General features: G+C 40.7%; 1 protein-coding gene and 1 non-coding gene across 3 annotated transcripts in view; one reads left to right on the top strand and one right to left on the bottom strand.

The window, feature by feature from the left end:
* The window catches only part of nahoda (DOMON-like domain-containing protein nahoda), an 88684-nt gene that overhangs the window by 18902 nt on the left and 42910 nt on the right, over nucleotides 1-26872 (top strand). For both annotated transcript variants that reach the window (XM_022069286.2, XM_087343544.1), the window contains exon 2: nucleotides 3533-3744. In XM_022069286.2, coding sequence (XP_021924978.2) covers nucleotides 3591-3744 — 154 coding nt within the window. In that variant the 5' untranslated portion in view covers nucleotides 3533-3590. The remainder of the gene's footprint in view (nucleotides 1-3532; nucleotides 3745-26872) is intronic.
* Nucleotides 1069-1140, bottom strand: TRNAD-GUC (transfer RNA aspartic acid (anticodon GUC)). The gene has a single exon. It is a non-coding gene; the product is annotated as a tRNA-Asp (tRNA).

The following is a 26872-nucleotide window of genomic DNA, read 5'->3' as shown; positions in this document are numbered from 1 at the left end:
GTAGGAAGGTACAATACGCGTGTTTTTGCAAGCGCATCACACAGCATAATTCCCGTAGACAACATTACAGTCATTGTGTGCTGATGCTGATAAATTGTATACTTTAAGCAGTTTTCATTGTCTTCAAGATCCTAACAACAGTAGAAAGGCGTAGTCCGCCATGGGAGGATATATATTTTCCAGTTGTGTTCTATGCAAATTTTCATTCCGCTATAGTATTGTTTCTTAAAGGTACGCCGTAAAAAAACTAATTTAGAATTGAATACACTTTGACACCGAGCTAATTTTAATGAAGTCACTTCATTCAAAAAATTGTGCGCAATTGATACACAGTGGTGAACCTGGCTTCTCAGATGATGCAGCACACACACTGGAGAGTTCAGTTATACACGCTCATTTGAGTGCATGAACTACTTCATACTAACTATGTTATTGTGGTGATCCTATACTTTTCTTCATCTGTCATCAAGTGCAAGATAAAGAGGTTTTTAACGTGATTTTAGACGTAAAGTAAACGCTTCTTACGAAGTAGTTACAGTAAGTTAATAGTCATTAAATAATTTCAGGTGAAATAAAGAAAAAGTAAACAGAGTCAAGTAAAAGCCTGTGCTTTCTTAAAAGAATAATATCAAACTTAATGTATAAATTACCGACAATGCGCCCTGTCATATACCATCTTAGTTACTTAGTTGAATAATTCACAAGAAATAATTGGGGAGACAAAACTACCAAGCGTAAACTTACCACGAAATTTAATATAATTACACGCCCTGCATGGAATAAAAGTTTCTAAACCACTGCCTTACGTTCTTGAAGTTAATTTATTGTAGATAAATGTTAAATTTGTCATTTTTATTGTCCTAGCCTTCTTTGTGTTGAACTTTTGTGACAGAAGTGAGCGCTACAATGTGTAACCTACAGCCACAGTACTCATGAAAAATGGCACTTATTTGCCCCCGACAGAAGCCCTTCAGTTACACGAGACTTACACAGGGTAATAGAAAACACGAATACTCTACGAATTCTGAAAAACAAAAGAATGATTATACAAAAAAAAAAAAAACAACCCTCCCCGGCGGGGAATCGAACCCCGGTCTCCCGCGTGACAGGCGGGGATACTTACCACTATACTACCGAGGACATGACTGACGCTCTCTGTATTACAGCAGTTAACGTACAATGACTTCATATCGTATAGCGAAAGAATGCTCGAGAAAACAAGACAAATCACCTTTGTCTTTCATCATACAAGAAACATAATTCAGCTCCACACAGCAGTGTGTTGTCATTATACAGAAATCATAAATTATCAAGCCATTTGAAGGGCGTGTAACTATTTATTTACAACACAAGAAAAATATGTGAACGTCGCTGATCACATGTGAAAAACTTTTAAGGTTGTGTGAACACGAATTTGACTTCTTCCTTGTAGCCCTCCTTCTTTCTTCATCTACCATTTCCCATCTCTATTAGTCTTATTCCTTCTCTTCACCTTTTTGTTCTTTCCTTTCCTGTTAAATTGTCTTATCTTTTCTTTATTTTTTCTTTCAACACTCCGGTAGTAGATGCCGGCCATTGCGTACGATTCTGAGTCAGTTCCATCCAACTACCATCTTCATGACATTCGAACGTTATCGAAGCAGTTCTAAAGAATCCTCCAGGTCCGTTGCGTTTGCGAAAAAATCATTATACATTGTTACCATAACAAGTCATTCGTAAGCTTTACGCTCATACCGTAAGTCTAAAAACTACCCATTTTCGGCCCTCCGCGACTGCTTATTGGACGTATTTGTAGTAACTGGAGGCCGTCTGCTCTATCTGCAGCCTGAGGACACGTCATTCCGTGGTGACTAGGGCGACCATGGTTAGCCTGAACTACTGAACGAAGTCACTCTATGATGCAGGGTCTTCCTTTAAACGGCGAATGTCGTTCGTCTGATCAACACACCCGCCGTCTTTTACAGAGAAGTCAGACGTTGATCTCTGTATTAACTATTCGAAGGCGAAACTTGATTAAATAATATTTAATAATCCAGTCCGTACCGCAAAGAAATCACAACACTTACACCATTAGAAAGAACAGTTGGTTTATGATATTAAAGGAAATAAGCGCTGTTTATTATGAATTATACGAACCCAATAAATACAAAATTCAGAATTATTCATTGTTAAAGGAGGTGGTGCATATATTTACCACTATTTTGTAAAGGGTTAAGCTACTGAAATACAATTTACAACCTACACTACTGTTCTAAGATAAACTTTTATGTTATCTTCCAGTTTACACCCAGGTTTCCCAGTGACTATCCTTCAGGCCTTCAGACGAAAATGTATTCATTCGCCGTCTTCCCCCGCGTGCTACATGTCCTGCACATCTTGCACTCCTCGTTTATCACAGTAATAATTGCATTAGGCAGGTAAAGTGCACGACAGCTCAGCATACACGTATCATTCTCGAGGATTGTAGGATCTGGATGTTGGTTAGTTTATAATATTCCGTGCCTGTGGGGTCTGGCGGTCATTGACTCTGATTTCTCTCCTCAAGACCAACAAGGCCGGGTCCGGTCTTGTGCTGAGTTGGAGACCGCAACAGCAAAGGGGCAGGTGAAATCTCCTTGCTTGAAAGTTACGCCTCTGGCTCGTAAGAAAACAATGTCTAAAAGGTGTGGCAGAGGACGTGAAATGCATACTGAGGTCCGACTTACTGCCATTTCAACCATATAGGCGCCAATACCGTATTTAAGGTCCGACTGATTTTGTTACGAATTGACGAACTGAAGATGGCTGTCTTCTGGGTTTTTGCGCCGGGTAGTCCGGTAGAAGTTTACCGACGTTTCAGAGGCCCTTGCTGCCTTCATCATTAGGGCGACGAAAGGGATACGGTTGAATGAATGTGAATTGTACAGCGATTGATTCGTAGGATTTTCAACGACATTATCTTATTTGAATAATGCACAGTGTCATTAAGAGGGCAAAATGGTCATGAATGGTGAATACTGTTCGTAAGGGTTTGGAAGGAAGCGACCGTGACTCGTTTGAAGGGACTGGGGGAAAAAAGCCCACCTGTGAATAACCGATAACCCAGAGTTAGAACAAAGTGTTGATAAGAAAGATATGACCAGAGAAACAGAACGTAAAAAGAGGATGGGCACAATTTCAACTTGATTGTACTTGCTACATTTGTAGGGTGGTTAAACCAAATTAGACAAAGCAGGCGGAACATGATTCGTACAAACTTTTGGCAATCTTTATTTCTTTTTTCTTCTTTTTTTGCGTGAAAGAGAATACATGGGGGACTGCGGGTAGATGGAGGGCAAAACTGAAATAGTACATTACAGAAATAGATAAAAATGCTGATTAGATTGTACTGGCTCAAGATATGATCCACTGTCTCATTAGATGGGCCAATGTTGGGGTTGCGGTATTCGATTCCGGCTTACATAAAATCAGGGATCTCCTATAATTCTTTTTCAAGAAACCTTCTGCACCGTTGATGTGAAGAACTTCACAGTGTTTTTTTGTTTCCTTGCAGTCTGAGTGTGAAGTAACATCCGTCGCAAGTGTTCATGACGTAGTGACGTGTTCGTGATATGGCGCCCAGTTTTCGGACGCTACTTCTGGTGTTTCTGGCGTCGTGCGACTTCACCCTAGCCCACGTGGCTTTGACGTACCCGCCTGCAAGAAAGTACGATCTCGACTTCTTGGACAACTCGAGAACCAAAGGACCATGTGGGATGCCGAAAGGTAAGAACGAGGCTTTCATTGCATGATGAACTTGGATGTGCGAACACGATTTTCTTTTCAAGAAAACAACCAATTTTTGCCTGTGAAATTCCATGGAATAGAATTATTCTTAAGAATCTGATAGTCGCTCAGCTGACCATAGAATTTCCAGCCATTTACAGAACCCTCATGTTTACAAGAGCCGCGGGGCTAGAGATTGTTAGATTTCTGTCTTCTGGGTTGTTGCGCTGTGTAGTCTGGTAGATGTTAACCAACGTTTCAGAGGTCATACTGCCTCCGTCATCAGGGCGATGAATGGTACACATCTACCATACTACACAGCGCGCAACGACCCTGAAGACAGAAATCTTCATACTCACCGCTGTGAAAACCTCAAATCATTCATAGAAATTGTTACTTTGCTGTTTTACTTATTTACCAATGGTTTACTGAACGACACTGTCAGTAGTGTCGAATTAAAATATGACTAAAGAAAAATGACTTGGGAAGGATATAGAAGGACGCAGTTGCGGCCTATTAAAGGTACTAACTGGGTAGGCCTACTTTTATTATATTTTTAGGAAAATGGAAAACAACAACGTGGCATCTTCTGATGCGTGTGTGGTAGGCTTACCGGGAAATGAAGAATCTTTAGATGACTGTCTTCTGGGTTGTTGGGCCGTGTAGTCTGGTAGAAGTTTACCAACGTTTCAGAGGTCCTTTCTGCCTGTATCATCAGGGAGATGGAGGCAGCAAGGACCTCTGAAACGTTGGTGTAATTCTAGCAGACTACACGGCGCAAAAACTCAGACAACCATCTTCAGACTCACCGCCATGAAAACCTCAAATCCTAAATGAAGTATCGTTGTAAATTGAATTCAGGAATTTGTATATTGATGTTACGCTGTTAGTGAGTGGTTTAAAAATCTACACTGTCTAATCCATTCGAATCTCGAAATACACTATACCAATGGCACTGTAATATTGCTTACGGTTTCATAACATGCCTTCTTTTTTCTATGTCTTCAGGCTGACGGTAAGAAATCAATATTGTATTCACGAAAAAAAACTAAGAGTAGGTTACATCCAGGGAGTGCTCGCTACCATGCATTTAATAACCTTTGATGCTGCCGTCTGCTGTCCAAAAACGTAAACACCAAAATATACACTACTTTAGTGTTTCCTATTGTTTGATGTGGGCATGAAACTTGTTTTCTCGCTTTGAGGGAATGACTGTCTGAGAACATTTCGATCTAACAGGGAGGAAGCGAAAGGGGACTGAAGAAATGAAGAAATGTAACTCTATAAATTGTACTCTCGCCAAATAATGTGAGGGCGATCAACTCGAGGAAGATGAGGTGGGCGGACATGCAGCACGAATGGGAGATGTGAGAAGTACATGCAAAATTTTGATCGAAACCCCGGAACGGAAGAGGATACTTGGAATGTCTGGGCGCTTATAGGAGAATATAATAATGGATTTCGAGAAATAAGGTGGAAGGACGTGGACTGGATTCATGTGATTCAAGATAGTAACCGCTACCGGTCTCTTGTGAGTACTGTAATTAACATATGGGCTCTATAAAGAGCGAAAAATGTTTCGAGTAGCTGAGGCAGTAATAACTCCTCGAGAAGGACTCTGCGCCATGATTTAGTTATATCTGCATCCTGAAATACGTTTCCGAAGTTTGAAGAAAACGTTTCTTAGTAAAAGCGCTTCTTATAGTTTCACTAAAACGTTTGAAGTTACTTGACTTGCTGTAGTGAAAGGCAGTTATTTACTCGATGCCTTTGGAAATAGTACCATCTTTATTTGGGTCACGGTTTCTTAACTACACGGTAACTTTACATGTGTACACAGACTTTTAGCGAAGGTTTAAATGACCTAACAAACAGAGAGACAAACAAGACCTTCGACGGTGTGACACGAAGCGTGATGAATTACACGGCTAAGCAGGTCATCTGTGCTACCAAGAACTGTCCGCTCTCCTGCAGCTGGAATTATTAAGCAGCTATTATCGCACCCCCGTGAAGCGAGACACTGTCGGAAGGGACGCAAATTCAAGAAATCTCGTTTGTAAGCTTAATGTCGGAGGACGAGAGGAAATTGCCAGAAAACGTTCGTCGAAAGTCAAACACCGAGGGATAGATAATTTGTGTCATGGGAAACCCTGCTGACCTCTCATTTCCCTTTTCAGTCAAAATACTTAATGCCATTCCTATTGCATTTCATCTTCGCTTGAGGTTGCGTACCGATGTTCTATTGCATTTATTTTATGACCTTTTTTCGCCAGCTCAGCGTTGACTTCTAACCGCTCAGATGAGGGGGGTGGGGGTGTTTGAATCCTTCCATGACCTTGAAGCGTGCTATTTGGTGACGACTACTGTAGTTGGCGATAAAGGAGGCTGGCCTAGAAGTAAACGGATATGAAACTATGTACAATATGTTTACTAAATAATAATATTATTATTAGCCATCTTCACGCAACGAATCAGAAAGCCTTGGCATTTCCATTGCGTGTCTGTGTTTATTATTTTACTAGCGACATGTTTCGAACAGATAGTTCATCATCGGGCATCGGCCGCAACTATATTATATTACATGGGCATAAACCCTTGTAAATCATACAACATTTTTATGGTAAGTAGGATTTTTGGATAAATGCCTAAGTTAACATTATATTTAAATTATAGTTAAAGGTTACGTATAACATTAATATATGTTAAAATAAATTATATAGTATTATGAAGAATTGGAATTCATTCACTCGTATATTCTGCTGTGATTATGTCCCGTTGTTGAATCAAAGTTCTTGTGATATGAGGTGGTGTCTTAAATTACGATGCACTAAGCATAATTCGTGTGTTGGAAAGCAGAGTTCTTGATTTTGTTGATGGGATGTTATATTTTGGTGTTAGATCTTGAGCTTGTCCTGGGGTTCTTCGTGTACATCTTGTTGCAACACACATGATCGTGCGATGGCGTCTTTGTTTTCTGAAGACCGATACAAAACATCATTGTCACGATCATGAACTGAATCGAGGTTGGAGATGTACATTGTCGTGCAGGCTGGTGCAATGTTGTTTGCAATGCCTATGCTGTGTATACTTTTACAAGGTTTTAGTAATTTTTAGTGGTCATGTATTACTGTATCGTTGCGAAGACAACCGATGCCTGATGATGGCCCGTCTACCCGAAACAAGTCGATGTTAAAGAATAAACATGGACACGTAATGGAATGCTAAAGCTTATAATATTGATTTATCGTGTAAAAATGGTCAATACTAACATAAGGAATTACTTAGTCCAATCGCAACATGACGCTCCAATATAATCAAAGTATGTTCATTTCTCATCACCATAATGCAGGAAAATCGTAACGTAGATTGCCGTGTCATTTGTGATCGTCTGGTTGTGACGCCAGCGTTTCGGATAAATGTATCTCCTCCATCTGCACGAACATGAAGATGAAGGCTGTATGTTCCTCCGAAACGTTGGTAACCGCTAGCAAGATTACACTGCGTCAGAACCAGACGACCACAACTGACATCCTCACCTCAAGTCTCATATAAAGATAGCTAATATATCGTTCGCAAATGTGACAAACTTAAAATGTTCGGGAATGACAGTAGTGAATCAAAATGACAATGACAAAGTTGAGAGAGAATTAAATTTGAGTATCTGTACTTATTACCACTGAGTCCGGAATATTTTATCTTCCCATTTTATATCCAACACGTATAGATTAAGATAAAGTCACACGAAGTCATAATTTCACCCGTTATTTATACGAGGTGCTACCCAAAAGTTCAGGGAATTTGGCCATAAAAAAATTGCTTATCATAACTCCTAGTTTCCACCGTCTCCTTCGAATTAGTCCCCTTGGGCATGGATACAGCGATCCCAGCGCTTTTCCCATGATTCCATGTATCCCTGGAAGTCTTCAAGTGTGAGTGTTTTAAGCACCTCCTGCGATTCTGCCTGGATCTCCTCAATTGTGTCAAAACGACGGCCTTTCAATCGAAATTTCATTTTGGGGGACAGGAAAAAGTCGCAGGGGGCTAGGTCAGGCGAATAGGGTGGGTGGGGAATCATTGGAAGCCAAAAACTGCCGAACAACGAGCGGCGTGTGGGCGGGCGCGTTGTCGTGGTGGAGAACCCAGCTGTTGTTCTCCCACTTTTCCGGACGTTTGCACCTAATGCTCTCCCGTAGCAGCTTCAAAACTTCACAAAACGTCATGGATTGTTCGTCTACGATCTGCAACCATAGCCTCTCGCACTTTCGCGATGTTTTCCGGTGTTGTGCTTGTCGATGGTCGTCCTGAACGCTCATCGTCGTCGACAGACGTTCGTCCATCCTTAAAGCGTTTGTACCACAAAAAAGTTTTACTTTGACTCATAGCATTCTCACCAAATGCTTCTACAAGCACGCGGTGGGTTCCTACATCAGTTTTTTAAGCTTAAAGCAAAATTTGATGCAGATTCTTTGCTCTTTAAAATCTGCCATTTATGCTGGTTTAAAAAATCGTCGAACCACTACAACACAACGTTACAAAAACGCACGAGACTCAAGAACGCGGCCTCTCGCCTTCACGGCTGTTGGCACACTAATTCACAAAGGGTGTTGCTCGCCCAATCTAGTGGCGGCAGGCCATTCCACAACCGGTTCACGTGTGGAATTCAAATTCCCCAAACTTTTGGGTAGCACCTAGTATGAGTATGAAACTTGGCCTATTGCTCTATGGCAGGGGTCGGCAAACTACGGCCCTCTGGCCAAATCCGGCCCGCCACCTCTCTTTGTACGGCCCGCGAGCTAAGAACGGATTTTACATATTTAAATTCTTTCAAATTTCAAAGTACGCGCCATAACGAAACGGCCGAGTTTAGTAGTTGAGAGAAAGAATACTATAAATGTCTTCCAAGCGATGAATACGGTCAATTAAGATCATATGCTCGGGGATTTATATCTGTATTTGGCAGCACCTACCTGTGTGAAAAGACATTTTCAAAAATGAAATATGTAAAATCTCAGTACAGGTCAGCATGAACATTTACAATCAATTTTGATGATAGGGAGTACTGAATTTAAACATCACTTTGGTGAAATGTTATCTCATAACAGGCAATTGCATTCTTCTCATTTGTAGAGCTGTATTTCAAACAATTGTAGTCTACTTATTATTACGTTACATTTTGTTCAATAAATTTGTTAAAACTTGGTTTTTTCTTGTTACATAAGTAGGCTTACCTATATAAATATCCTCGAGTTTGCCTCTTGGCCCGCAGAGCCTAAAATATTTACTATTTGGCCCTTTAGAAAAAATGTTTGCCGACCCCTGCTCTAGGGGATGGGCATGAATAGATGGTGTTGCAGGAAGGATGCTGTGGAAAATATCTGGAACTACGAGAGGGAAAATAACAGGATGGATTGAACTACACAGTGAGCGGTTTCATAATTTACTCTCTTCACCCATAGGGTGATATTGGAGGGTAAGATCGGCCGTGAATGCACCAGCCTTAAAGCAGAAGAGAAATGCAAACAAATCTTGAAGAGAAAAAGCTATTTGAGAGACCTAGGCGTAGACGGTATAATACTGAAATGGACCTTTAACGAATGTGATGCTTGGGTGCGAACTGGATTCAAATGGCCCAGGGCAGGTCCAGCGACACGGAATAAACCTCCGGGTTTAAAGAAATCGGTAATTCTCAGTTGACAAGCTGAGCGACCAACAGCTCCTCGAGGAGGCCTCTTCTCGTTGGAGTTTGTCATACAAAAATGCACAGATAATACAAAATACAGAGAAGAGATGCGACTTTCGGGACGGAATGTTGATTTCTCGAATATTTTTAACTTTTAATCACTGTAAAGTTAACTTAATTCCACCGTGCTTGGAAATATTTGCACATGTTCTGGAAGTTTATAGTTTGTCGTGAAAAGAGAAGATGCATACGCGGTAGAGGCTTCTGCAAGGACCTTAGGACCGCTTGTGGCCAGTTCACTAACATATTAAGTGACTTGTTGGCAACCGGTACTTAAGAGACGATGTGTAGTGCGGATCGTGGTTCTAACGGAATGGAAAAAAACGAGATTCTTTGGGCCTCAAGTGTTGTAACTCTGCATACTGACCATCTTGTGCATGGAAATGCTATTAGTCTGCTGAGGCGAACTTGTGGACGAAAACATTCTAAATACACGAAACAGACATATTTTATTTCGTTTTATGAAGATTGAGAAAGTGCACTCCATGGAGTAGAAATGTGTTCTAAAAATGCTCCATTGGCTTCGTTGGCATTGGTTTTCATTCACGACGAATCAGAATGTGTTGTTGCAAAGCTAGTCACATGCCACATATCACACTAAACTCAGAAATGAGATTTCGTCACACTTTGTTAAATATTAATCATATTACAAGGTATTTACAATGTTGTTTTCCTTCATGAGATCTCATATTTTATTCGTGTAAACATTTAGCACAAATCGCAGTTTTTCAAGCAAAGGAGGGATTATACTGTGCTAATATTAACCAAAATTATAATCTTCTAACAACCCCTCAGCACCTAATTTTATGGATATATGTCATGTATTTGCGAATGCGAAACATGCTGACCGATAGACATTATCTCCCTGTTATGTGTATATTTTTGCACTTTTCATTTACTGTATAATAATGCTAACAGACTTAAAATCAAAAGCACATCTGACATGAATCAGGAGTGTAGCGTTTATGTTAACTGTGATAATCGAGATAAAACTTTGAAAAAGGTAAATAAGTCTTCTGTCTTACTTCGTGGTTCGGTGTACTCCATTAGTATTTTTATACGTTTCATGTAAGTTTGAAATGGACTTTCGATGTTCGTTCTTTTATTCCAATATTTCCAACTTTTTCTGCATATTATTCTCATCTTCGTAAATGTCATAAAAGTTCAAATGTCAAATTGCTTTTCTTACCTAATTAAAATATTTTTCTGGATGTTATTTATGCCTTCGATGTTGTAGTACCAATTTGAGCCCAATACGTTCTTATTATCCTTGTCTTGTTCCAGAACTTTGCGAAATATGGTTTTATGTCGTTTTATGCAAGTTCCAACGCAGAATAATTAGCTTTTACTTTAGTATTCGTCGTTATATTATGTTCATTTTTGTAATTTTAATACAAGTTCGAACGCAGACTGGTACTGTACATCACGTCCTATTAATTTGGTTTAATAGTTGGTGACAGTGAAGGCGGAAGCCAAGGCGCGGCACAGATGACGAATAACCCACTAATCCGTCCTATCGCTTGAAACAAACGAGTGGTCCACCTTGTAGCAAGGTCACAATCGCTCGGGTCATTAGCATGTATGGTTACGATTAGCACAACTCACTTGTCAGATCTTTGTTTGTGGGTACCAAGATGACACCACAGAGAAGCTCCTCATTATGCATTTTACTCCAGCCTCCTTGTTGCTTCATGCGGGCTACAAACAAACATTTTCTTCAGCACCCCCACTTCGCTCAAGGCGAAGAACCATATTTCACACTTATGTAGAGCAAGAAGTAAACTTATTGTAACATTTAAATCTTTACGTGTTTAGATACGAGATGGAAGACAAAGAGATTCATAATTGAACGATAGCAAGGATTTTCCGAATTGAATCTATTCTTAATTTTTCTGTAAATGTGATTTTGATTAGCTTATGTCATTCTCAAAGAATACCAGTACCTAAGACAGAGTAACAACTTCATTTTCTGCAAAGGTAAAAGGTGCAGTTGTCTCTGTGTCTAACCATCATGTCAAAATGGCATTTCCTGAGCGGATGTGTGACCATTAGCTTTTCAAGGATAACCCCGCATAGCATTGAGTTGGTTAATTTGGTTCGCGAAGTCTCCTAAATAGCGTGACGCAAGTGGCGTATAAAATGACAGGATAGCAGTAAGACATTCTCTAAAAACGTTTAAAGACTTCTTACAAGGCCACCGTCTGCAAACATGGAAGCACGAGGCAGAAACACATTAAATGTTGTCACTCTGCCACTTCGAAGATCTTTCACGGATACACAAAGCAGTTCCTATTTTACGTTATTTCTGTAAAGTACGTAGGTGGGTGGCTGGAAGCTGGAAATTCACATTCACAGAAACCTGATGTGTTATCCGTCTAATATCCTTGCGAGGATCACACTTAATCTCCCATGTTTCAAAAGGTGTTCCTGAATTAAATTAACTCCACGTAGCAGAGGTATTCTAGAGAAACTGATAACCGCTCAACTGGGCAAGAAATTCTCCAGCATTTTTAAACCTAAAGGGTCATTATCGGTTCAGAAAAGCCAGATGAATCCCGTCCACACTCTCATATTAAATTTTCTTGAGAATTATTTTAATTTTATCCTCCCATGCACGCCTCGGACTCCGAAATGGTCTCTTCCCTTTACATTTTTCGCTTTTGTGTATGGAACATGACTGGCCCATCTAATCGTCTTTGATTTCATGGCATAAATAGTAATTTACTTGGAGAAGAATACGCATTATGGTGCTTAGCACTGCGCAGTTTTCCGCAGCTTCTCATTACTTCCTCCTTAAGCCAGAACAGCCTGTTATCATCAGTACGCTGTGCTCAGACAGAAATGTAGAGAAATTTACAGAATATACAAAAGATTTTAACAACCACACCACACAACCTGCTGCTTTTAACCCCTTCTCCCTCCCAAGTACTCAGACACCCTTAATTACGCAACAAGTATTCTTGGACATGATGTGAGTACAAATTACCGGATGTTCAACTTGAGAAACAAAGGCCGAATTGTATACGGGTCGACGACTTGAGTCTTTCCTGAGTTTGCGGATTTAAAACGTAACATTCAATTGTTTCTATGAAAGAAATTGGTAAGTTAAGTTTTTAAATCGGTGGTATGTGAATCAAGAACGGATGTAGAAACATAGGCCAGGCTGCCTCAACTCATGATGTCACTTGCAAGGTATGGCGGTTGATCAGGTGGGAGAGGAGGTCACCTTGAGGCGCTGGGCCCCCGTGCGTGGGTTGCTGATGTTGCCTTGCTAAGGCCCCAGCTTGTTCATACAAGCGCAGGAGTGAGTTAAGCTTCTTTTATCTTCTAGCGTCTTCCACTATGACTTTACGTAGACAACTGCCAAGACCAAAGCCTTGCACCGGGCACTCTCTTTCACCAACTACACACCCCAACTGCCTATCTGCCTAGTATCCTCAAATTTTTGAGGGAAGGTAAAAAAATATATTCAAATTTTAGTTTTGATCGAGAATGATGCCGACAAAAATGAAAAAGCGACTGATTTAAACAATAAAGGCTTTTCTGGTTTCCACGTAGTCGCTTTTAATCGTCTTAAGAGTAGTGGTAATACTGTGGCACGTTACATCGCTGTTCCATTGATAGTACGCACCAACGAACAACCATCTATCGACTTTTTCCCTTGTAGTCGGAGAGTGTAAAAAATTTGAAAATTGTGGCAGAACTGACAGTAAGAAACAAGAACTGTTTAAGACATTGATAAATTACGACTGGGTGGAAATGTTCGAATTAGGGTGGAATTCTGTTGATGGTGCGTTCTGGGCGGGACATGTGGAAGCATTCCGATATTTTTTTCGAAATCGCAGAAGTGAATATACAATTTGTGGAGCTTAACAGTAGTGACGGAGTAATACTAAAGTTTTGAAGTTTGTTTAAGTGGCTTAGGATATGGCCTAATGGTACACTGTTGTGGGCCGGGTAATGAACATTTGGTTCCATAAAAGTAGATGATTTCTTATTCAGCTCGAAAACTATAATTTTCTCAATAAATATATATCTCCTCCTCCACGCAAGTGGTTGGTACTTGAAAAGATTATCAAACAACTCCATGATAAAGTCTTTTAGAGAAACTAGAAACTTGGCTATTCATTTGATCAAGAAATTTCGTGCGTTACGTAGTGCCGAATGAACGATGAAAGAGAAGACATGTGATACAAAGCGACCTACTTTAAGGCACCATTCCGGCTTATGCCTGAAGGGACCGAAGAATGCTACGAACCCCAGACAGGATATTCGTAGCCCTCAGGGCCAAGAATTTAAACCTAACCTAATCTAACCTATCCGAATCGCGATATCTGTGTGGTTAGATAACCTGTCTCTTCCGTTCTAGGCGTCTCTTTAAGAATGTTTGAGCCCAATTTTGCAACAGGCTTGTTGCTGTCCTGAGAACACGAAGGGAACTGCGGAACACTTGGCACTAGGTCTTCGTACGATACAATCGAAGAAATTAAAGGCCGTGATCACGAGTTGTATGTAGGTAAGAAAAAGACTGGCAAAACGCCTTGTGAATGAGTTGGACGCACATGCGTGGACACAGCAGAGAGAAAGTAGCGAAGGCCATTACGAGGCAGATTGCTGGTGACTGCCTTGTATCTTTGTCTACAAATAAATAGCGCAAATCGAGTTTCTGGTTGATGAATCCAGCCAGCGACGTAGAAGAACGGTCTATGGGGCGTTTTCCAAGGACTTCTTTTGAACTCTGGCATGATAGGAAGGCCCAGAACCTATTGCATGGCATGAACAAGATAGAAGTAACGAATCTGATCTGCATTTGTAAGGTAGCCGGTTCGAATTCCGATCGGATACTGACTGTCCTAACAGCAATGGGGTTTCCTAAATTTCCAGAACCCACAGGCTCATTACCGTGTTCACAAGCCGGTCCGTATCCTAAGCCACATATGTCCAGTCTGTGCACTGCCACTCTATTTGTTCAAAATTATTTCAGTAATACCTCCTTTCTACGTCCAAGTCTTTGTCGTTTCCGATCAAAACTTTGTTCGCATTTATATCTCTACTATACTATGTGTGCCACATGCCTCACATATCACCCCCCCCCCCACATCATTCCATACTAATAATATTTAGTGAAAATTACAAATTATGAAGCTCCTAATGCAGTTTTCTCCAGCCTCTTGTCACTTCATCCCTTTTTCTCAGCACCCTGTTCCCAAACAGCCTCAACGCGTGTTCTTCCCGAAATATGAGAGACAAAGTTCACGCCCATGAAAGGGAAGGATAAAATTATGGTTTTACTTATTCCAATCTTTACGTTTTTATACAGCAAACGGGAAGACTAAATATTCTGATCTGTGTGATAGAAATCATTCTCCAAACTTGACCTGCTCCTAATTTCATCGTGAATGCAGTATTTAAATTTTTCCACAACTTCGAGACACTTTATTAGTTATATATTATGATTTTGGCATGCAGACTTCTTTACTACCACCTAATAAGTTTAAAGCAGGGGTTCTCAGTCTTTTCCTTACTTGAGACCACATTCAACCCCTACTATCGACCTGCGGGCCACAAGGGTACAAATAACAGCAATTTGTTAACGCGCCATTACAGTTTATTACAAGAATGCTACAAAATTACGCCTACCTTTACTAACAATTAACATATTGCTCAGTTACCATGCAATATGAGTTTTAATTCATATTGTGGCGATTAGCACGCGTCTCTCCACGTGTTCATCAGTATAGCGCGTCATAGTTCTTTTTTATTTCTTAATTAATAGGCCTAAGCTAAATTTTGTTGACAATAATATATACTGTCAAGTACTGACGAAGACGACAAAACTTGTTTTATGATACCAAAGAAGTAAAAGCAGCATTACATAAATCGTACGTGGGTCGCGTGTTGTGAACCCCTGGTCTGAAACTTTTCTCGTTTTCTTTGTGATATTTATATTTTTCGTCCAATAAACTAACAATATTTCATGTATACTTTTAAGCCAGTTTACAGAAAAAAGTATGCATTCCGTCACTCACAACAAATTCCTTGATGTATTAGCAATAAATGTATTCTGGAGCTACATGTTTTGATCGTGCAAGATGATAATCAGGCTCTATAAATATACCCGAAGCAACATTCCACCAAATACCATTGTTATTTTATCCCATCTAATAATATTTTAATCTGTGTAATTGAAAATGCTTTAGGCAGTTTTAAATATAAAATATAACTTATCTCAGTTAAAATCTGCTTCATACATAATACCTATAGAGCCTGATGATGATCTTGTATCATTGAAACACGTAAAGTAAAGTAAAGTTTGTCCCGCTATACGCCATGTAGGCGTTTGGGGTGAGTGGAGGTATAGCTCCTCTCTTCCTTGACCCCGGCACTAGATGGGGGTGAGTGGTCAGCATCACTCCCCGGCCGGCTTTACCCCCGGGAAAGGACCCCGGTACCCATTGTAGAGGAGGCTGGGTGGGCCCCAGAGCCGGTCTGGACGCAGCAGCTAGAGGAAAAATCCTCTGCCCCTGTCGGGGATCGAACCCCGGTCGTCCAGCCCGTAGCTAGTCACTATACTGACTGAGCCATCCCAGCTCTCATTGAAACACGTAGCTTGGAATAAACGTATTGCTAATAAAGCAATTATTTTTTCTGAGTGATGAAATAGATACTTTCGTTTTCTGTCAACATTACATTTCTGAGTTAATGCCTTGCGGACCTGTATGTAGCCGAGCTGCAGGCTGGTGAAGCGGAACGTTCTAGATTTGTATACAGCAAGTACACGTGTCAAATCTCGGTCGGGCCAGCCACTGTCGTCAAAGACATTCTGTAGTTTCCCTGGGTCTCTAGAGGAGAATTTTTTCGAATAGGCCTCATCTGTCTTCCATATCCTTATATACTAAGTTTCTATATTTGTTACGCAGCAGCCCTAAGGATGAGAGCAGAAATGGCTCTCGAAACTTTGGCAGAAGATATGGTTTATTCACCATTCAGCCACTTGACGCGGTTTGTAACAATAGAGTCTTTCATCAACTAACCTTCATATAAATATTTTTCCTCTGACATGTTTCGGGCGACCATCATCAGATACTTATAACCTATTTTTGGTGGCATCATTAAAGTTTAGTTTGAAGATTGCTGTCTTCTGGGTTGTTGCGCCGTGTAGTCTGGTAGATTTCCACCAACGGCGCAACAAACCAGAAGACAGCAATCTTCATACTCACCGCTGTGAAAACCTCAAATCCTACAAAGTTTAGTTCGTTAAATGTAACAAAAATTTGTTGGATTCTGGCGATATCACCAGAGTTCCTAATATGTTTCATATCAATGTCGGGATTTTTTTTAAAATGTCATAATGTAGTAAAATTATCTATTAGTTGAAATATAAATATGTTAAAATATTTTAGAAATGCGATTTTTAAGAAAAATATATGTGATATTGTCTGTTTTGCAGTCAAAACCAAATATAAATATAAAGACTCGGTTGTAGACGTGGCATAAGCGTAATGTGACAGATATTTATGACAAACAATTTGCCAAATTCCCTTTCCTGCTCGTATGTCTGTCCATTTCGATTTGGACACTAAGTAAAGAAATGTTAGTAAAAAATAAAAGTGTCTGAATACGAGGAAACAGATTTAATCGGGAACTACAGAATCTGCCCGTTAATACAGGTTGTATATAAATTATCTTTACAGCTTTACTCGTGAATAAAACCTTTATGAAAAGACATAGACACTGTTTGAGACCATTTGTTACAGAAACTCTCAAAGTTTCGCCGAGTTACCGGCACTACAACCGTCTTTGCGTATCAGGTCACTTACCATTTAACTCGTAGAATGCCCAATGAATGGAATGGTTAATCGAAACGAAATCGGATACACAGATCCAAAGACGTTTCAGAACAACGTATCACAAGACGCCACCATGAAGACCATCGATACGTGCCAGGTACAAACAGTTTAAGGAGACCGGAAGTGTTTTGCACAAGAAAGGTACAAGGCGTCCACGCGTGTCTGATGAAAATGTCGAAAGGATACGCAGGATCTGTCCGCATTCCACGCAAGTCGACATGAGCTGCAACACGTGAGTTGCAAATGCCTAATCCGACAATGAAAACGTTTGCGTCTGTATGCTTGCAAGTTGAAAGCAATTACCGCAGATGATAAGGTAGCTCGCAAGGAATTTGCAATGACCATGACGAGAAACTGGTCGAAAACAACGAATTCCTGAGTAGGGGAAAATCAGGTTTTCTAACGAGGCTAATTCCACGTTTCAGGGAAGGTAAACAAACAAAACTTACGCATATGGCTAGCAGAATAATCTCATGCTACAGTGGAGAACTTTAGTGACAGCCGCAAAGTTGCACGATCGTTTCATCGGACCCTTTTTCTCAGCCGAAGCGACTGTGACATCCAGCAATTACCTGGATATATTAGAAAACATCGTTTATCCACAGTTACAAGAACTGCAGCCTGTCGTGTTCTTCCAGCAAGACGACAGACCACCATACTCAAGCTTGATTGTGCGTGCATCTCTTAATATGCATTTTCCAAACGGATGGATTGGCCATGCTGGTCCCATCTCGTGGCCCGGCAGATCACCGGACATCACACCCTGTGATTTTTCCTACGGGAATACGTAAAACAAAAGACTGTGTACCGAACTCCGGTGGCCGACATCAACGATTTGAAGGACAGAACTGCAGCCGCTATTGCAACAGTTGACTTTGACATGCTGCAGCGTACATGGATGGAACTTGAACATCGTTTGGACATTGTAAGTGTGACAAATGGTGCCCATGTTGAATGGTAAAATGTTCAGGACAAACTTTGAGAATTTTTCTCGCAGATGACGCTAAACAGTGTGTCCATGTCTCTTCATAAAGGTTTTATTCTCGAGTAAAGCTGTAAAGATAATTTATATACACCCTGTAGTATAATTACGTACAATTATCGTGCCACGAAAAAAGAGGCAAAGTAGGCTTGAGAGGCCAGTGTATGGTCACGTTGTACTATGTCAAATAACCATAACCTTAACATTTACTAGCGTAGGAGATAGCAGGCGTATAAAAGGTTATTTATGTGAAACTTTTTTAATGAGCATCTGACACTTTTTAAACGAATAAATCCATTAATGAGATAAATTCTGCTGAAAGAGTGTAAGTATGGGCCTTAGGCACGACAATAATATACATCGTTATTTCAAGCTGACATGCACAACAACAATAATAAGTAACAGTGGTATATACATTACGTGAGTAGGCCTACCGGTAAGCCCATGAAACATACTGAATTATAATAAAGACTCATAAGATGTGGTAACGAAATTCAAAACATCTGAATTCTGTAACTTAAACTAGAGAAAGTAACGAAATCAAATCAACAGAATGCCTACAAAATATAAAATTAGAAACGACATCAAATTAGCAGTCTTTACTTACGAGTTGTGGTAAACTGTAGAGCAAACTTCAAAAGGTACGCAGTAATGTCCTCTCCTTAACAGCTTTTAGAATCCGTTGCAGACTGTCATTCTCACTTAAAGAACAGGGCCAAGATAAAGCACAGGTGGTACCAACAGAGAAAATGTTCCTCAAATGTACCTCCTGAATTTCTAAACCATCTACAGTGTCGGGTGACGGCACGTATGTCTATGACTTTGCTGCGTAGATTATTTGTCAGTCTGTACTGGCTCTATCACACGAAACATGGAGTCATGAGAAGGGAAGACAAAATACGAGAATAATACATACGAGGTGCGATCGGAAAGTTTAAAGACTGTGTCAATAGAGGGCGAACCGGATGTAGTACGAGCTTCTGCCGCTAGGGGGTGCGGCCTACATTCATAGTGAATCAGTGTGCCAGCCGGCATCATCGAATTAGCATTTGTTTCTTAGTTACGGGCGTTTTGGTAGTGAATTACACCGACCCTCCTGCGATTTCGGAATGGCGGATTTTCATGAACAAATCAAATTTTGCCAAAGACTCGCCAAAACGGCTACGGAAACCTATGAAATGCTAAAGCAAGCATTTGGGGAGTCCGCAATGGGTCGTGCACAAACTTTTGTGTGGCATTCACGTTTTAAAAATGGCCGAACCTCTGTCGATGATGACGAGCGTTCTGGACGACCATCTTCGAGCACAACGCCCGAAAATGTTACGAAGATTCGGCAGGCCATTCACGAAGATCGACGTCGTACCATCAACGACTTGTGCGACATTGTTGGGATAGGCTATGGGACCTGTCAGCTGATTCTAAAGGAAGAACTCCACATGCGACGCATCGCAGCCAAGTTTGTGCCAAGGCTCCTGTCTGAGGACCAGAAGCAGAATCGACTTCTCGTTTGTCAGGAGCTCAAAGATCTTGCAAGAACCGACCTCAACTTCCTTTCTAAGGTTATCACAGGTGATGAAAGCTGGGTTTACAGGTACGATCCGGAAACGAAGCAGCAATCTTCACAATTCACAAGAGCCCATCGTCACCACGATCGAAGAAGGCAAGACAGGTCAAGAGCAATGTGAAGTCAATGCTGATCTGTTTTTTCGACCAGGAGGGGATCGTCCATAGGGAGTTTCTTCCTGCAGGTCAGACGGTCAATGCTGAATTTTACTGTGGGGTCCTGAGGCGGTTGCGTGAAGATGTGAGACGGAAGCGGCCGGCAAAGTGGCGCAACCACAACTGGCTGCTGCATCATGACAACGCGCGAAGTTTCTTCAGTTTTTGGCCTCAAACACCATGGCCGTCATCCCGCACCCTCCTTATTCGCCGGATTTAGCTCCGTGTGACTTCTTCCTCTTCCCAAAGATGAAAATTCAGCTAAAGGGAAGGAGATTTGAGACGATAGAAGAGATTCAGGCAGAATCGCAGATGGTGCTTGACAGGCTGACAAAGAAAGATTTCCAGGGATGCTTCCAGGCTTGGCAGCGGCGCTGGGATCGTTGTGTTCACTCCCAGGGGAACTACTTCGAAGGTGATGGATGAATTTAATACCTGAGATAAGTGTACGGGTTTTTTTATAGGCGCAGTCTGGAAACTTTCCGATGGCACCTCGTATATCTTCAGAATAAACAATAAACGTCACGTTACACTGGATTTTATACCGTCGTTATATACAGGTGCCCCACTTAACGTAGCTACTATTGGATGACCCTAAGGGTCGAAACATATCTGGCCTATGCTACTACTAATATTACCAGTACTACTAGTACTACTGATCGGTTATAATAAATAAGGAGCATAACAAGAAGTAATCTAAAACTGAAAACGAGAAAAGAAACAGTTTAAAGTGGAGAGACGCGACAAAGATCAAATCCACACAAATTAAACTCTGAATTCTGAAGATCAGTCACGGTATGACAAGAACGGGTAGGATTATAAATTAGATACGAAGACAATTAGAATTATTCTTAACAGGAGATAAACTGATAGCATATAGAGTTCAGCAGTTAGCATACATGGAAAGAGCGGATGATACAAAAATAACAAAACAAACCTTTGATAAATATTACTCCAAGAGGAAGAAGGCACATTGGTCGTCCAAGAAAGGAATGCGAGGCTAAGACAGAAACAATACTTTCTTTGCCCTGGAGTGAAGATGACTGTGATCTAAAAATATTACTTAGCGTGTTTGTGTTTCGTTACCTAATGGGAAAAATCCATCACAACATATTAAATAATACATTCATTGTAAGTTTCCAGTCATTTCATTTATTGGCATCAGACACGGGAAACTTGAAAATAAGAGCTCAAACTCTCGACTTTTCAGATGTTCAGAACTTGTGACTGGGATAGTAGGGTAGTTGGTGGAGGAAATTTTAAGCTCATTTGTCGATTGTGGTGGTTAAAAGTATTCCTCCGAAACGTCAGTAGCCACCTACAAGACGACACAGCGCTACAGCTCAGAAGAAAACTATCGACATCTTAACCGCCGTTTGAACCTCAAATATGTGAAGCTAAGCTTTTCCTTATTAGGGCAACAAATTATAATTGTGTCGCCCGGAGGACGAGTTCTGATGTGATCAGAACAGTAACAGCCATTCATGTTAATCTTCCCACTTCATTCGACATTAGCAGTTGTTATAACAAAAGAACTCAGTGGGTTTACAGAGTGGTAATGCATCGGACAAACTATCGAAGTCCCCGAATCGAATTATGGTCGGCTGTCGGACGATATGTTTTCTTTCTGCAGTGAATTTTTTTCAGGTCATTAAATAACGCATGCAGTAAACTAAAGAGATTTAAGTATTACTGTAACTGAAATGCTGTTTACAAGTTTCTACCAAAACCTGTCAACTGATTAGAAAAATGTACGTAAAATATCTTTGGGTGAATTGATCTTTTAACATCAATGGATTTTACAAATTTTAATAGCTTCATCGTATAATATAATCCATTCGTATATCTTTCCAGTTGTATCATAATCTGGCAAAGGGATCTCAGTTGTTTGTGACATAAGTGAAAGTTAGAAGCTGTGAAAGCGAAACACACCACATAACAGTTTGCTTGGCAAGGCACGCACTTTCTACAAAACAGAATTTAAATCGATCTATTATATCGATTGCATGGGGTGCCCATTCTTACTCACTGATCATTCTGAAGCGTTCTCGTTTCATGAATCCAGTGAGGCTTTGTAGTTTATTTTTCCTTTGATTTACTTGTTTATGAATCCACTAATTTGTTGTCGAATTTATTAAATACGGTATATATTTAACTTCACTATGGATATTGTAGGCTTAATATAAAATTAATTTATAAATGGCGGGATTCTGATTAGCTATGGAACAAAAAATTAAGCCCTTAAAGTGACAAGCTTCATATATCCTGAAGATAGAGACCATATGTTCATCAGACACGTTGATAACCACCTATAAGCCTGTACGGCGTCACAACCCAGAAGTGTCTTACTCTTCCACGCTTCTTGTTCTGGCTTGTTCACTATACACAGAAAGTTGTAGCATTCATAACTGACCTCACACGTTATAAACAGTGAAGGAAAAATCACTTAGATTCCGCAATAGTTTCACCTTAATGATATCAGGTTATGCAAGCGAACAGGCGCGGAGAATTAACTGCGTACATTAATTGCAGCAATTAGGAAAGTTAATAGACCATACGCCTATTCTGTACTTTTTCCCGAGATACTGTTCTTCCTGTCGCATCAATCAAGGGTGACAGATACATTTAACCAACGAATAGATCGACTATAAAACTGCCATCGTCGAGCAAATGGATCGTCCATGTTTAGCTTGTCCACAATTGTATTGCTACATGATTAGCATCCTCCTAGTGGCGGAGGTGAGTAACTACATCCGCTGTGACGGGAAGTACAAACGTTTTATTTCTGAACAATTACAGTTCAAGAAAGTACTGATTGCAACTTCCCCTTAGCAACACATAAAAGCCAATGGCGTTAGTAATCGTGGTGAATGTAGCCATGTCTCTAAGTATCGCACCACGAAAGTGTATTCAGGCGGAGAGGTGTCGTACAAAAGTTCCAGGCATCGGAATCAGAACTCCACGCGCCGGCCGAGGGAAAAGCGTCTTGTGTACGTACAATAGGATTGTGGGTGGGACTCGGAACCTGTCTCGTCGTGGTGACGAAGAGAAGAAACGCTGTCCTTGATGCACCCTTTACAGTCTGAGCTGCTGCGTCTAATTCTCTGTTTATGTTGTGTTGTCATACACTTTATAGGATACATTTACATGATGCAAAATGAAAATGTAAAATGCATTATGGCTTCATCTTTTTAAACCTGAGCGGAATGTATGGGCACGAGGGAGACTTAATAATCAACGGTCATTTGTAAATCTGGGTAAGATTAGTTATCACAGCGATGAAAATGTCGATGTTGGTGTTCTGGGTTGTAACGCCTTGTAAATTTGTAGGCAGATAACAATGATTCGGATAAAATACTTCATTCATTTTCATGACCTCCATGATTTGTAAGGCTGCCTTAAACGGCAGTCACCTTCGTCATACTCATTGACGTGCCTGCAGAAGATAACATTTCACGCGGTACAACTGGTTTCAGATACCTGTTATCATTTTAATCTTAAATCAAGGAGGACGAGATGAACGGGTCATATAGCACGCACGGGAGAGATGAGAAACTTATACAACATTTTAGTCGTATGTCACACAGGAAGATCTAGATGAAGATAGAATAATATTAAAATGAGTCTTGGAAAAAATTGTTCCTTTTCAACCGTCGTGTTTTGCTATAAAATATCATCAGCTGTGACTACGTTCAGGTCTGAGATGTGTTTCTTTGGCAATCCTTACACAATACAACCGGAACTCGTACTCGAGTAGGTCAGTGTGTTGTCAGACAAACATGTAAACAGACGTACAATTTATGTTTACTGGCATTTCTCAGTTGCAACAATCCTAATTTTTGAAGCGTGCAACCGTGTGTAAATTGGCCTAGTGGCTGAGATGTTATCATTCTTCCTTACTCCTTAGGTCATACGGTCCGTGGATCGGTTCCGTGTTTACGTATGTAATCATGTTACAGTTTTTACACCAAACTGAACATTGACCCTAACTACAAGTATAAAACACATTAACTACCGTTTAGAATAACTGGTGTATTGTATGCAATTTTCGTAACACAACCAAAATAAAGGAAACTAATTGTTTTCATTTCCCGTGTGTTTTGTTTGTTTTACATCCGGACAATAATAATTATCGTTGTTTCCTGCTACACTGTCTGATTCCGTAATTGATAAAGAACACCATTATCCATGCAGCATCTCCCACTTTCTACTTTTTCTGAGATGAAAAACAGGTAGTCTCTTCCCCAGTTTAGGTGGTAGATGCATTCCTAGAGGAACGCAGCAACGCATGTTCTATTTACCAAAAAACAAAATAACATTGAAATCAGAAAACAAACAAACAATTTTATACTAAGTGCTGAAATTGTCCTCTGCGTTCACTCTTTTTCTCATGTTTAATGCAACCCGAGGAAGAGTTCAGTGTCAACGAAAGGGTTCACCGGACGAGATATATTGTCGATTTGTTTGGCACAGTAGAACCGAGAAATTTATCCCTGAACTCATTCTGGCACGTCAAGTAAGGATTAGATGCCATTTAGTGTTCGGCAACGAACACTCGTTGCACTTATGAAAAAGACATTTCTGCACTTCCACTGTTGAAAGACAACTGACGGACTGGCATCAGCAGGTTACAACATGACGTGACCTGGTGGGTTCTTGTACAGTCACAGCGATATTGCGTGTTTATTAATAGAATCCAATTGTAAACTAAACTGCAACCACTAACAAATATTTTAATACGGATTATGTGACTTTTCGATCATTCTGTATTACAAACGGGAGCCTGCGCCTCTGGACACACGGTCCTGTATCACAACGGTAAAATAAATGATTGTGATCTCTCCATGTTTGAACGTGAAATAACATTATAATAACACAGAAGGTACTCAAACATGTGAATATGACATGAAGATTTGAGCTGTATGAGAGTGAAACTTTGTGCCTCACTCTGGGCGAGTAAGATTGAAGGTGTTTGAGAGAGAAGTGATGACAATATCTGGACGTAAATGAGGGGAAGTAACAGGAAGAGAAAAAAATTATTTAACAAGCAACTTCATAGTTTGCACTCTTCACCAATTATTATGGCGATCAAATCTTGAAGGCCGGAAAGGGCAGAACAAGTAGCATGGAAGGAAAAGAAGAGGTAAGCATATAAACTTTGTCAGTAAACCTGAAGGGGAGAGATCAATTTGGAAATGTAGATATAAATAGGAGGATAATATTTAAATGGATCTTATATAAATGATATGAAGGTGTGGATTGGAGTCACGTGACTCAAAATAGAGTCCAATGGTAGGTTCTTGTGAACAAGCTAATGAATCTTCTTGTTCCATACAAGGTGGGAAATGTTTTTAACCAGGTGACCGACTATCAGTTTCTCGAGAAGAGATTTGGTGCGTACAAATAACTATATGCAAATCTGAAGATATCTTAATGCCCAAAATCTGAGGTTCATGAAAATCAGTTGAAAGAGCTGGAGGGAGTTGACTGTCGACAGAGATTCTTCCTCTAATCCTTAGTCATCGACTGCAGTTTCTGAGGTTGAGGCAACTGGGCTTGGAATTAATTAACAGTGTTTGCAGTCATGCAGTATAATAAAGTAAAATACATAAAACAATGTAAAGATTATACTGCAATTGTTTGCACTACACCACGCGAAACGAGCCACGCTCGTGTCCCGATGTCCGATCTTCGGGATAAGTCAGATGTTGCGCTTAGCAAAAAACTGCTTATGTACGAATACTTGACGTATAAATAAGGAGTGTTACTTCGACTATAAATCGCGTGTAGTTTGTATCAACACGTACATACCGAGGGGAATTAAATGTGCTTCAATATGCGAGGTGCGATCGGAAAGTTTCAAGACTGTGTCAATAGAGGGCGAACCGGATGTAGTACGAGCTTCTGCCTTTAGGGGGTGCGGCCTACATTCATAGTGAATCAGTGTGCCAGCCGGCATCATCGAATTAGCATTTTTTTCTTAGTTACGGGCGTTTTGGTAGTGCATTACACCGACCCTCCTGCGATTTCGGAATGGCGTGTGCATCAAATTTTGCCAAAGACTCGCCAAAACGGCTACGGAAACCTATGAAATGCTAAAGCAAGCATTTGGGGAGTCCGCAATGGGTCGTGCACAAACTTTTGTGTGGCATTCACGTTTTAAAAATGGCCGAACCTCTGTCGATGATGACGAGCGTTCTGGACGACCATCTTCGAGCACAACGCCCGAAAATATTACGAAGATTCGGCAGGCCATTCACGAAGATCGACGTCGAACCATTAACGACTTGTGCGACATTGTTGGGATAGGCTATGGGACCTGTCAGCTGATTCTAAAGGACGGAAGCGGCCGTCAAAGTGGCGCAACCACAACTGGCTGCTGCATCATAACAACGCGCCAGCGCACACCGCCCTCAAAGTTCGGCAGTTTTTGGCCTCAAACACCATGGCCGTCATCCCGCACCCTCCTTATTCGCCGGATTTAGCTCCGTGTGACTTCTTCCTCTTCCCAAAGATGAAAATTCAGCTAAAGGGAAGGAGATTTGAGACGATAGAAGAGATTCAGGCAGAATCGCAGATGGTGCTTGACAGGCTGACAAAGAAAGATTTCCAGGGATGCTTCCAGGCTTGGCAGCGGCGCTGGGATCGTTGTGTTCACTCCCAGAGGAACTACTTCGAGGGTGATGGATGAATTTAATACCTGAGATAAGTGTACGGGTTTTTATAGGCGCAGTCTTGAAACTTTCCGATCGCACCTCGTATGTAGCATGGATAAGAAACTGTTGCTTTTCGTTCGTTGTATAGTCAACGGAACTGATTTGGCTGTTAGCACATCAT

Source organism: Zootermopsis nevadensis, unplaced genomic scaffold (assembly GCF_977971745.1).
Source record: "Zootermopsis nevadensis isolate Lab colony 2312 unplaced genomic scaffold, Znev_1.0 Znev_ptg000006l, whole genome shotgun sequence".
NCBI lineage: Eukaryota > Metazoa > Arthropoda > Insecta > Blattodea > Termopsidae > Zootermopsis > Zootermopsis nevadensis.
This window is presented reverse-complemented; position numbering and strand designations above follow the sequence as displayed.